Here is a 12,972-nt window from a genome sequence, read left to right as displayed (position 1 = left end):
GCACTGCATTTGGGTGTTTCTGCTACTATTGGCACTTTTGGGAAATAAACTCTTAAAACACACTTTTCACAGTGAATTATTTAATTTATCCACTAACATAGTTGTCCACTAGTGGATATATATACATCACAGGAGAATTCTCACATCTTTTAACTTTTTTTTTCTTTCTGAAAGTGTCACAGTTCTACCACATCTTAAATTATATATTGTGTTTAATGGCACTCTGTGATAGAAATGATGATCCCGGAGAGAACATTTTAAACTTTCTTAGGATAATATGGCAGACTTGCAACTGTAAGACTAATTACATAGCTAGAATTGTATATTAATAAACACGCAATTAAATATTATTTTCACACGTTTTGCATAATTGGACAAAACTACAGCTTGGAAATGGCAAATATAAATTAAGAAGACATGTTTTAATAAAAAATATCAACCCCTGATATATAGAAGTGCCTGAAGTTGAAGAAACACCTGTATATACGGCCTCCACATTGCAAGCCAGTGACGCACAGCACAAATCAATACAGCGTTATCATGCACTCTGATCAGGGAGCAGGTCGATGTTGCTACATCATACGTGCTGATCAGGTATCAGCTTTACGGACGGGTGGCAGGATCAAATGACAAAATAAAAACACACAGCCCATTGACTGGCCCTCAAATGAAGTAAATATGAAACCGACATGAGAATTCAAATCTGAGTTGAAAGTGCAGGGGCGCTGCAATCGATGTTTGGCTGATATCGAGTGTTCGCATCATTAGGGATGACTGTGGGAATGCATGCGGCGCAGACTGCGTGATTGTGGGTGTGATGTGGCGTCCTGCGGTGAGTCTGACAGGCTCGGCAGACAGCGTTCACAGCTGTTCACAGCACACATTATGTCCTCTCAATCACAACGAGCGGAGGACTTGCACTTCTAAGGCAATTAAAGTTTGGAAGCAAGTTTGGGTGCTCAATCATTGCTTCTGCGTGGAGCAAGTTTAGCTGTTGAGCTTCGGAAATTAGCTGATACATGCTGTAACTAAACCATATTGTGGACGAAAAAGCACCTTTGATAGCTATTCAAAAGTAGCCAATACACGTACGCATGAGATGAAGCCATTATAGTCATTTGAGGCTCAGATGATATCCTGATCTCCCTACTATTTCCTATCCTCTTTTAATATCAAATGGCAAAAGATCTTAATGTTTACAACTTCAGTACAAAAAATGACCAGAGAGAACTGTTGAATCAGATACGGGGCTTCTCGTTTCCGTCTGCGGGTTTGATTGGGTCCAGTGGCGCATTCTCCATTTCCTCATGACACCCCTTCGCCGCGCCATACAAATGAATCCACTCCCACTCGGCTCGGCTTCGTCCCGCTCGGATTAAACTGCTGTCAGAAGAGAGAAGGGCTGACAAATCTCCCTCCTACAGCCGGCAGCACGCCGTGCATTTCAATTACCACACGTTCCCCTCTCGCTCTGCCCGTCCTCGCCTCAGCGGCAGAGAGAGGCGCTGTGGACACACACTCCACCTGAGCGCAGACACTGTGCGCTATTTATATCCCCTTACAACATGACGGCATTCATGTTTGAAAGCCAAACGTTCAGAATTCCTGTCTACACTAAGGTCAGGGTGAGTTTTAATGCAACGTTGAATTGCATATTGTAAGCCGCTCATCCCAAATAAGGGGAGGGGCAACGTTAGTAGCATACACAATGTTTTCCTCATGTTGTGCTGGGGAAGAGATAAACACCTGTGTTGCATTGGCAAACAGGGATCAAATCTATAAAGGTATGATGTTTTTTCTTGTTTATGGTGGGGTTTGTTCTGCTGAGTTCCTTACTGAGGCTGCCGTGCCGGGACATGGGCTGGATATTGTTACATGACGCGTGCAAATAGATTGGGATGGATAATTTGAAGTGTTGTGGTTTTTACGAACTAAGTTTGGGAGCCGCCGTTGATTTCCAGAAATGCTGTATCCCACATCTGGTAGCAGGTAAGGAAGCCAGCAGTGATGCTAGTGGGTAGATATTACACATTTCACCATTGAACCCAATGTTTTTTTTTTTTTTTTTTTTTATCAAATGGTTGACAAACAAAGCTGAGTACAGACATTTTCTGCATGTCCTAGCAAAAACTACTGCTACAAATCATCACATTTTAGCACTTCTAGCCCATTCCCCCAGGAGCTATGATATTAGTGATAAAATCCTGGCTTAAGGATATTTACAGATAGGGTTAATGACAATCACAAGGGAAAACAACACAACAGATGCTGAAGAATGGGACCAACTCCAGGCAGAGACCAAGCCGGGTCTGTTTGGACTCTAGTTACGGCTTGTTTCTAGCCTGACTACGTCAGACTTCGTACTTCCGCTCAATTTCATTTCGCTTCTGTACTCAGTCTGAGACCGCGTCATAGCTTTCCGTTTTCCTCCGGCCTGAAAACAGCCGGCCAATCAACGAACAGAGGGCGGGCCGAGAGCCGTGACGTAGACGCTGATTGTACCGTGGATGCGTAGATTTACTTCACATAATCTGCAAAAGTCGTTCACAGCCATGTTCACTCCGGTATTTCGCTCGATGGTTTTGTTTTCGCATCATACATGTGTTTACAGTTGAAGTTAGATGCGGCTGAGCATGCGCATAACACACGCCATAACCAAACGTTATGTGATTGGCTTACGGGTAACCAATGATTTTAAGCTTCAGACTAGCGCCCCCAGGCGGTAAAGAAAACGTTTTTCTATTACGGAACTCCAGACTCTCTCTACGAAGCAAAGCGAAGTAGCAGAGTCTGGTATTACCAGGCTAGCTTGTTTCTGCTTCACAAGAAAATATAAATGTTTCAGAAATGTTTTTCTGTTAAAATGTTCCTGTCAGATAAGACAAACTCAATAGAGCATAAAAGAAACGGTCGTGACCGTTGCCATGCCTTTCATACTTAGCCCTGATTGGTCGCTTAATGCTTGTGACATCAAAGCCATGTTCACTGCATTCTGTGTGTGTGTTTAATGGACTCATCCCGCTGTGCTTTAAAGTAAACTGGATGAAAACCCAAGGAGTTTTTTTCCCCTCATGAAACAGCTTCTCGGTATGTGTAATGTAGGACATTATCTTTTCCAACTCCTGCTATTTTGAGAAAGATTAAAGATAAGCTAAAGCAGTTTTTTCCCATTCTAATCTTTCACAGCATGAATTCATTGGAGTTTTACAGCTCCACAGTCACTCACTGTTCAGCGATGATGTAGCCGTTCTCCTGCGGGGTGCATTGGACTCCTGCTACTTGCACGTTGTTGACCATGTCTGGGAAGGACAGGCCCAGGTTCACACCACGGATGGTCACTCTGGTGCCCCCTTCTGGTGGTCCTGCCACTGGGGTTACCTGAAACAAGAGAGGTAGTAATTGATTCATTCAGTGAATGAATCAGGAAATCTATGTTTTTTTTATTTTATTTTTTATTTTTTTATGTTTTTGAAAATGCTCAGCAAGCCTGCATTTATTGGATCAAAAGTACAGTAAAAACAGTAATATGGTGAAATATTACAATTTAAAATAACTGTTTTCTATTTATTGTATTTTAAAGTGTAATTTATTTCTGTGATGACAAAGCTGAATTACACCAGTCTTCAGTGTCACATGATCCTTCAGGAATCATTCTAATTAGCTTATTTGGTACACACAAAAAACTTTCTTTTTATTATCAATGTTAAAAACAGTTTAAAAGAACAGAAATTTAAATCCTTTGTAACATTATAGATGTATTTACTATAACACAGAGACATAAAGTTAATACGGAACCAGCCTAAACTAGTTAAAGGTCTCCAAATGAACCTTTTAAAAGGATTCCTTTTAATGATAATTGGTTCCTTTCATTGTGTTTCACTTTAATAGCACCGAATTAGATATCAGTAAAACGTCATTGTGGCAAATTCCTAACCTATTAATGTTGCATAGTACATTAAAAATTTCCAGTCAAGACTGCAGCAGATCTGCATGCTGTTGCCACAGGCAATAAATCTAACACAAGGCCATTTTAGCCCTCGGAGCAGCCCACCCTCTCATAAAATACAATATGGCCACTCAGCGTGACCTTGGCTCTGGGTGCCAAAAAGCCTTCTGTGCTGTTAAAGCCCAAGAGAAGCTCAGTCCTGGACCCTCTCCAGATCCAAATATCACTGAGAGAGAGAGGGAGAGGCCGACAGACAGACCAGAAAGCCACACGCACAGCATAGCCACTACATACACAATCAATAAACCATTTGTGTGCAGTCATGTGGAAGTAAAACTAACATGATCAAAGTAAGAGCATCTTCTAAGTGTGCCTGTTTACTGATCTGAGACCAGTGCGGTGCGGGAAGTGGACTAGATCCTGCAGTCGCTCTATGGGAGCAGTTTAGCTGGGAGTTTAGTGGACATTAATTGGTTAGGATGTAAATAAATGTGTCACTAGTGAACCTAAAGCCCGTGACACACCAAGCCGACGTTCGGCCGTCGGGCAGTTTTTGTGCGTCGGCCGACTAAGTTTTCCCAGTGTGTTCCGCACCGTCGGCTAAAATTGGTCCTCGTCTGCTTTTTTCCGGTCAATTTGACAATCGGTGAAAGAGGGAACTCTGATTGGCTGTTCAGCTTAGTGAACGAGTCAGTGCACGAGAATAATAGCAAAACAGCGAGACAGTCCAGATAGAAGGCTGTTCTAATGTTACGTCATCTTACCCGAGTGTTCCTTGGTGAATATTTCAATATTAACATGAGAGGAATACAGAAAGTGTTTAGCAGGATTGATATTCAAACTGGTAAGCACGCACTGCTTTGTTTATAGTTTGTGTATCTGCAGCCTCCAGGGTCGGTTTCCCTTTTTGCATGACGAATATAGGCCTAGATGAAAATATCTGCAGAAATAGACAGTTGTCTCATTTACACGCAGGCGCAGAACGCGCATTCTAGCTGACAGTCGCCTTTTAGTTCTCTCTGTGTGTTTAAGTGCAGCTTTTTCCCCCGACGCAGGCGACGCGAGGCGAAAACACAGTCGGCTTTCATCAGCGCTAGTTCTTTGGCGTCGGTTTGGTGTGTCCCGGGCTTTAGGGTGGAAGTATATGAATATTTTATTGCTTCTTAGGAACACAGGACTGGAACAGACGGAAACATCCGTATACAAGGGCGGAATAAAAGAAAGAATGGAATGCTAAATATATTCATATCGGTCCGAGTCAGCATCAGACTGACTATCTAAGATAAACTAACAACAGAAAACTGTCTAAACTGTTGAAATAATGCATGAAATAGCATAACACATACTTTAAAAAAAAAGTCATTTGTACAGTATTTATGCACTGTAAAGTATGACCATTTTCTTTATGCATGAAATATACAATGCAGCAAAGTTTGTAGGCTACTCCATTCTATTAGTTTTTTTAATGTTTCAAATATAATAAAACCTAGAAATGAAGGTCGATATCACTTCTATTGCAGGCTATACTGCACATTTGGACAAACAGAAGCTTGAGTTTTCAAAATGCAAAAATAAAAAAAAATACATGTGTATAATAAGGCGGCCATTTTGTGTTTATATTCATTATAAAATGATAATTTCATAATATTTTATAAAATGAATGAAATCATAGTAATATAGTTGTATTAGGCCACTTTATTAGGTACACCTGTTCAACTGCTTGTTAACCCAAATATATAATTAGCCAATCACATGGCAGCAACTCAATGCATTTAGGCATGATCTGCTGATATTCAAGCTGAGCATCAGAATGGGGAAGAAAGGTGATTTTAGTGACTTTGAACGTGGTATGGTGGTTGGTGCCAGACGGGCTGGTCTGAGTACTTCAGAAACTGCTGATATACTGGGATTTTCACAGAGAATGGTCCAAGAAAAGAGAAAATAGCAGGATAACACTATCCCACAAAGCTCAAATCATCTCAAACTGGTTTCTTGAACATGACAATGAGTTCACTATACTCAAATGGCCTAAATCCAATAGAGCACCCTTGGGATGTGGTGAAATGGGAGATTCGCATCATGGATGCGCAGATGACAAATCTGTAGCAACTGTGTGATTGTATCATGTATTTATGGACCAAAATCTCTGAGGAATGTTTCCAGCACCTTGATAAATCTATGCCACAAAGAATTAAGGCAGTTCTGAAGGCAAAAGGGGGTCCAACTAACATTCACGTATTCTTTACGGATTAGATATATCCTTACAGAATCCACTTTCATCTGTAGATTAAATCTCATGTGATAATATTCTGGGTGTCAGCTTTCAGCTTCACTCCGAGCGTGGTGCTGTTCTGACTGGCCATTACAGACATCAAATGGGCTTTAATGGGCATAAATATCTCTCGCATTGACTCACTACTTCAAAGTCTCGTCAGCCCACTCTGAGGTGAAAGCACTGCCTTGTTTGACCCAGCAGACGGGCTCCTTCGCCTGGTTCCAAAGATACTATTTGATACTACACCCCCCATCACAAGAGTGACTGTAAGAATTCCAGCATTCATGAGAATGTGGACCTTTTGAGAAGATCTTCAGAGTTCTCAGGAGTTGTTTGGCTTTGAGTTATACGGACACATGCGCACAGATACACTCCCAGCCACAGGCCAGTGTCATGTCTTGAGAGTGTCTCGGGGACAAACAGGGAGTCTCTTCATTCTTAATGCATGCTTTTTAAAGCAGAAGCCCTGCCTGGATGCCCCTTACCCAACATGTCGTGATCTCCTCGCAGGTAAATGTTGTGTGCTGCAGATAGTTTAGAATGGGTCTTTCATTAAGTAATGAAGAAATGCTAATGCTTAACACCAGCACGTTCAAGTCTAACCGGGGATGAATTTCCTGTCCTCGGAGGGTTTTCACGCACTCAATTGCTGCGTATAATTAGGAAGCTGTAATGAAAGTGTGCAGCAGGAGGACGAAAGGTGTGATTTGTTACCGGGATTGGAGTCTTTTCAGCTGATTCAAGCACGTCCCCAATTCACACTGAGACGCAATTTATGGGCTTGATAAAACTCAGCTTATGACTTGTTTCTTGCTGCATAAACTGCACACTAAACACTTTATTTGCTCTTAAATGTCCCGTGGTTGGCTGCGATAAAGACTGAAAGGGGGGAAAAAAGAAAAAAGGGCCTTGGTTTTGAACTTCGGCCAAGCAAGCGAGTGTTTAAGCAAGGAAAGAAAGAAACAAGGGACTTGAAAGTGGTGCATCCAGTTTAAAATTGGAGTTTGTGGTTGAGTGATTCGAGCTGAATACTCTTCTGTAAATAGACATGTGACTTTGTGGAAAAGGATGTGTCGTACTAGACAAGCGTTGTAGCTCTGATGGGAGAGAAGGTTCTATCAGGCTCAATATAATTTATTCATGACGATTTTCACCGTGAACGGTCTCTCTAGCTGTCAGTGTCGGGGTGTGTGTACCAGTGTGTATGTGTATTTAGGCCATTATTTCCTGAGGCTTTGGACCATGTTTTGAAACAAACTGCATTTCAACTGCATTTCTAAGTGTCCAGAGACCGACCAGGAGATCTTGAATACAAGTTTGTCTGTACAAAACCAACCAACCAAACAAACAAACAAATAAACAAATAATTAAATTGTATACAATTTTAAATAAACAATGTAAATATATATTATATATATAAAAAATACTAAAATTTAAATAATTTTAATGTAGTCTAATTTAAAATCTACACTGCCATACATTTATTTTACATCACAACATTTATTTTACATCAAGAGGTGCATACATTTTTGCTCAAGATCTTGTATTGACAATGCAAATGATTGATCATTATAATATTTGTTTTATATATATATATATATATATATATATATATATATAAATCTTATAATAATCAATCATTTGAAAACAAAACAGCAATACTGAAATAAAACTGCATTTAAAGTCCATAGTTCAAAAAGTTTTTCATGGCTGATCCAAGATCAGTTCTGTGAAGCACGAACTGACACCAGTCTTTCCGTGACTGAGCTACTAAGCAGAAGCTCAGAGGCCATCTGAAGTAAAGAGCAACGTCAAGACCAGCTTCAAGTGCCTGACTTTCCTCCACATTCATTTGATGCTGAACCCTCAGCTTTCACTGAGGACTTAAGCCTCATTAATATTAATAAGTCTTTAGAGGAGGGATAGAGTGCTGCTTAATAGAAGTGTTAATCATTTATGACTGTCATTTTCGTGTAGGCAGATCTCGCTAATGTCTATGTATTTGCACAAATCAGCTTACAAACGTCTACATTCAGACAAAAACAGGAAAAATAACAACTAAATTAAGAACAAAAGACATTCACGGAAACGACTGATTATTTTTACATTTATGTGTTAGTGAGACTGAGAGAGGAGAAAATGGAAATGAACAACTTGGAGAGAACAGATTAAAAATGGATGAATTAAAAATATTCATACTAATTTGCTTTGAAGGAACTGCTCCACTGCATTGTAATGTGGTCTTGGCAAATGCATATGTTTAAAACACAAAATGCAGTGCTCTTTTTCCATTTGGGGTTTTCAACCTTTAATCAGGGGTACTATGGTACATATTGTATGAAAGTGAATGCTGTATTATAAGCCTGGTCTGTAAGAACACGCACATAGTACCATATTAATGTCTTCACATATTTTGTTATGATGGTTACATTGCAAAGCCATCAAAATAATCAATATTGATGTAGACAGTCATATAATTGTAGTACTAGTGCATTTTAATTATACTAGTAAATTATGAAGGAACATCGATTTAGCTGAACTTTAGTTTCTTAACATTTTAGCTTTGGTTGAAGTAAACTAAATATAATATTTTTAATACATATTTTTCTCAAAAATGTAAGACCTATAAAATAAAATAAATAAAAAAGCAGTGCTATTTAGCAAAAATAGATAAATTACCAAGCTATCATTAATTAGATTACACGTCTTTGTAATCTGTTGTGCAACAAACCAAATACACACTGACATGTCAAAATAAAATACATGTTATTGTTCACACCTCCATGAACAGAGACAAAGGCTACACTAATAATGCTATTTTATTAACACTTTCCATCAACAGAAACAGAGGCAATCCATCACATAGCTCTTAACCCTAATTTGCCCATTCATCCTAAATGAAAACAGACAACGGGAAGTCATAACCCTTACTTTTTAATTGGTTTGTGTGCACATGGGGCAACAGCTTGAGATATGCAGACTGCAAACAGCCACATGAATCAATGAGTTCCATGAATCAGGTACTTTAAACACAGGGCACTGATGCGTTACCTAAACTAATTAAACACCATGTCTTCCCTCAGTCTCCCAGCACACACACACACACATCTCACAGTATGCCATCAACATTCTAACATTGTGTTAATTACAAGAAAACGTGAGATATTGGCAGCTAGAGTGAGTATGACTGACGATGAGAGTGACAGAGAAGCTGAGAGAGAGAGAGAGAGAGAGAGAGAGAGAGAGATATTACTCACGATACACACAGCTCACCTTTCTCTGAGAGTCTATGAATAGCAGCATCAATAAAGAGCTCAGTCAGACTACAGAGTAGAAATATGAGCTGACCGAGAATCTTCCACACAAGGTCTGCAAGATTTTTTTATGTTTTTGAAAGCTGTGCTCACCAAGGCTGCATTTATTTGATCAAAAATAGAGTAGAAAACTGTAGTTTACAAATAGAGGATTATACCTCCCATTTCACAGTATTAAGCTTGAAAAACATAAATAGAGATCTGTGTGCATCATACTGTATATGTTAAGAAAAATATACTGTATGTAATGCGAAACAGAATTATGCAAACAGTTCTTGTATGTCTGAAACACTTGCGTATATTTCTGCCATATGGGACTCAAATCAGATCATGTATGACAGAAAAACAGATTGTCCTTGACTCAAGTAAGTGTATATCTGACCCACCTCAGTGATTCGAGGGTTGGTGCACTTCACGTTGGTGCTGGCGAGGTGTAGCCAGCGGCTGGTGTAGGGGTTGGACATGGGACAGTGCTGGCGAAGGGTACAGCGGCCCTCCATACTGCACCAGCCACACTGGAACTTCCTCTCAGCCTTCAAACACACGCCACAGCTGTCCCTCTGAGCGCCACACTTATACAGATTCACTGTGGAAAATTGTTTTTGAATTAACGCTGCACTATTCTACAATACACAACAATATGAGATTTAATTATAAGTTTTTATAAAGTTTTCAGGAGGGTTAGGTTGACCTATCTGACAGTTTAAGAGAGCTATCGATCATAAACATTTCAAGCTCAGCATAACCATGATGCTTAGGAAGTATTGCTGAGCATGAGAAAAGTAGCTTCAGACTCTAATTTTTCCATAAACACGAAATGAATAATAATGAGTATGATCAATAACCTCAAACACTATTTAAGGCAGAACTATTCTGGCAGAATCAGACAGGTTACAGCATACTTACATGGACTTTTGGCTTAAAAACGCATTTTTTCATGGGTTATTTATGCATTACCTTTGATGTTCTCAGGATTGTCAATGATGAAATTTCCATTCCACACCACTGAGAAATCCACCGGCAGTTCGCTAATTCTCATCCCTTCATACAGATACTGCAGAGACGGAGAGATAGAAAGAGGTTACAACATTTTCCTGACAGCGCAAACGCTGAGATAATGTAAAGTTTATGATTTTTTTAATCGGATTTTGTCTTTGCTGTGTCAATTATTGATCACAACATGTAGCCAAAAAGTGAACAAAAAACTGGCAGAGCGTGCAAGAGAGTCAAGCAAATAACACGAGAGAGAAAGAGAAAGAGAGAGATGGTTTGACTGTATTAGAGCTCTTATTGAGTTACTCCAGACTTGCATCATCAATCTGATGAATAAGGAAGACTTTCAACGCTCCTATTTTCTACAGCTTGGACAATGAGCTCCAACTGCCTTCATCTCTACTTATAGAGTGTGCGCGTGTTCATTTGAAAGAGAATGACAAAAAGTGTGAGAAAGGAGGAGGTAAAAGGGTAAAATATACCTTGGCCACGTCCAATTCATGATCACGTTCGTTATAACATCACGAAGCAGGTAACCAGTGCTTAACTAGCTATAAACTGTGCTTTTCTGGATCTCAATCTAGCTTTATTTATAGCTCGGGTGATATTAGTTACGTTTCATCATCATTGTGAGATATCTCATTGTGATATTTCTTTCCCATGAGTACACATGCACACCAAACACATACCGAGCTGTTCTGGCACTGTACGCTGGAGCTGTTGAATCTGAGCGCTGTGACTCTGTGACTGACTCCTTGTATGTGTAACACACACTCGTAGCCGCGCTGACCCGACTGGGGTTGGGGAAGGTTCCGGGCTTTCAGGGTGATGGGCTTCACCTCCCCTGCCGGGATCAGGATCTCCTCAGAGCGGACCAGTTGAGGACAGTCCTAAAGGAGTGAAGGGAACGAGAGGTGAACTACCCAGTCAAGACAAACTCATAAAATCCTAACCTAAGTGTACTCAGTGGAGAACAGATGAAGTGAAAGAGCCTTATAAAAACGTACAGTGCACATAGAAATTGTTACAATGTACACAACCCACACATGCTCCCCCCATGCTCACACACACAGCCAAACCTCAGGTGCTCTTTAAAAACTCTTTGACGTGTTACTCTCTAAAAGCAGTGTGTGGAGATGCCATCCACTAGTATGTCAGCCAGTGAGAGGTGTCTCTAGAGTTTCTCTAATACACACACACATGGAAATGGGGTCTTCTACTGTTTCGTAATAAAGCTAAACATAATTATTGTGAAACAAGAAAAGGCCTGAAATATACTATATACTATATATACTATAGCAGGGTAACTTCTAGGACAGTAATGTTCTCCCTAAAGTATAAGGTTAAAAACACACACAGAGATGCACACATACATATGTACACAAACATACACTTACACACACGCAAGCAAGCCTCCACACACAAAAATGCAAATGAATGTGTACACACACACACATACACACACCATGATTGATCATGCACCTTAAGGAGGTTTTGCCTGCGTGAGTGTGTGTTTATTTTGTGCATATGGCTGTGTGTGAATAAGTGGGAAGCCTGTGTGTGCTTTGAGAGAGAATATTCCGGATATCGACCGCTAATTGCTCGCTGTGAGAGGGTGAGCAAGTGTGTTTACCACCTGACAGGGTGTAATGTAGCACATTGATCAGCTGAACACCTGCAAATGCGCGCGCACACACACACACACACACACAAGCACAGACAGAGTCTCTAGCGAGGCGACCGTCGACTTCACACATACTTTTCAGCAGCTATTATTGGAGGCTCTTCCCCAGAGTTTTGTGATCCTGTAGATTTGCTATCGAGAGACTCTAACCTCATACACACAGTGTGTGTTAGTGAGCGTACCTCTGAGGCATTGACACGTCCTTCCTGGAAGGAGCAGCTGGAGGGATCGTGGGTGCAGAGGTTTCTGTACTTGCACCAGTGGCAGCGGAAGGAACTGGTTACACAGGAAAGACACCTAAACAGATGGAAAGAAAGAGAGAGAGAGAGAGAGAGAGAGAGAGAGAGAGAGAGAGAGAGAGAGAGAGAGAGAGAGAGAATAAAGTATTATTACAACTCACTGATATCTCTGATTTATGATCCAAAGCCATTTTTTGAGGGCACTGTGGAAGTAGTCAGCATAAAATGTAGCTCTGGGTTTTAGATTAGCAATGGGGAGCAGGTTGTGCCTTTGAGACCAGAACTGCTGTGTCCTTGACCTTTGCGGCTTAATGCTGAATAAATTAAAAGTGTGCTGTGGAAATTTGCATGTGCCGTTGGACAGCGCTGTGCCACTGAATCTCACATGTCCCACTGAATCTCACAGATGTAATGCAGCTCTGCAAAGGTTAGACTTCAGACGTACAATTATCACTCTGGTACTGAGACATACAGACTTTATTAAGACACATGGTCGTGCCGTGACATATGATTTGCATTAG

At 40.5% G+C, this 12,972-nt stretch overlaps 1 protein-coding gene across 1 annotated transcript in view; it reads right to left on the bottom strand.

Moving 5' to 3' along the window:
• Window positions 1-12,972, bottom strand: part of plxna2 (plexin A2) — a 209,356-nt gene that overhangs the window by 53,743 nt on the left and 142,641 nt on the right. Inside the window, exons 9-13 of the mRNA XM_084428724.1 lie at window positions 12,395-12,509; window positions 11,218-11,418; window positions 10,493-10,589; window positions 9,922-10,121; window positions 3,227-3,378 (exon numbers count right to left, since the gene is read on the bottom strand). Of these exons, the coding sequence (XP_084284850.1) occupies window positions 3,227-3,378; window positions 9,922-10,121; window positions 10,493-10,589; window positions 11,218-11,418; window positions 12,395-12,509 (765 nt within the window). The remainder of the gene's footprint in view (window positions 1-3,226; window positions 3,379-9,921; window positions 10,122-10,492; window positions 10,590-11,217; window positions 11,419-12,394; window positions 12,510-12,972) is intronic.

This window comes from Rutilus rutilus (assembly GCF_951802725.1).
Source record: "Rutilus rutilus genome assembly, chromosome: 13".
In the NCBI taxonomy this organism is placed as follows: Eukaryota; Metazoa; Chordata; class Actinopteri; order Cypriniformes; family Leuciscidae; genus Rutilus; species Rutilus rutilus.
This window is presented reverse-complemented; position numbering and strand designations above follow the sequence as displayed.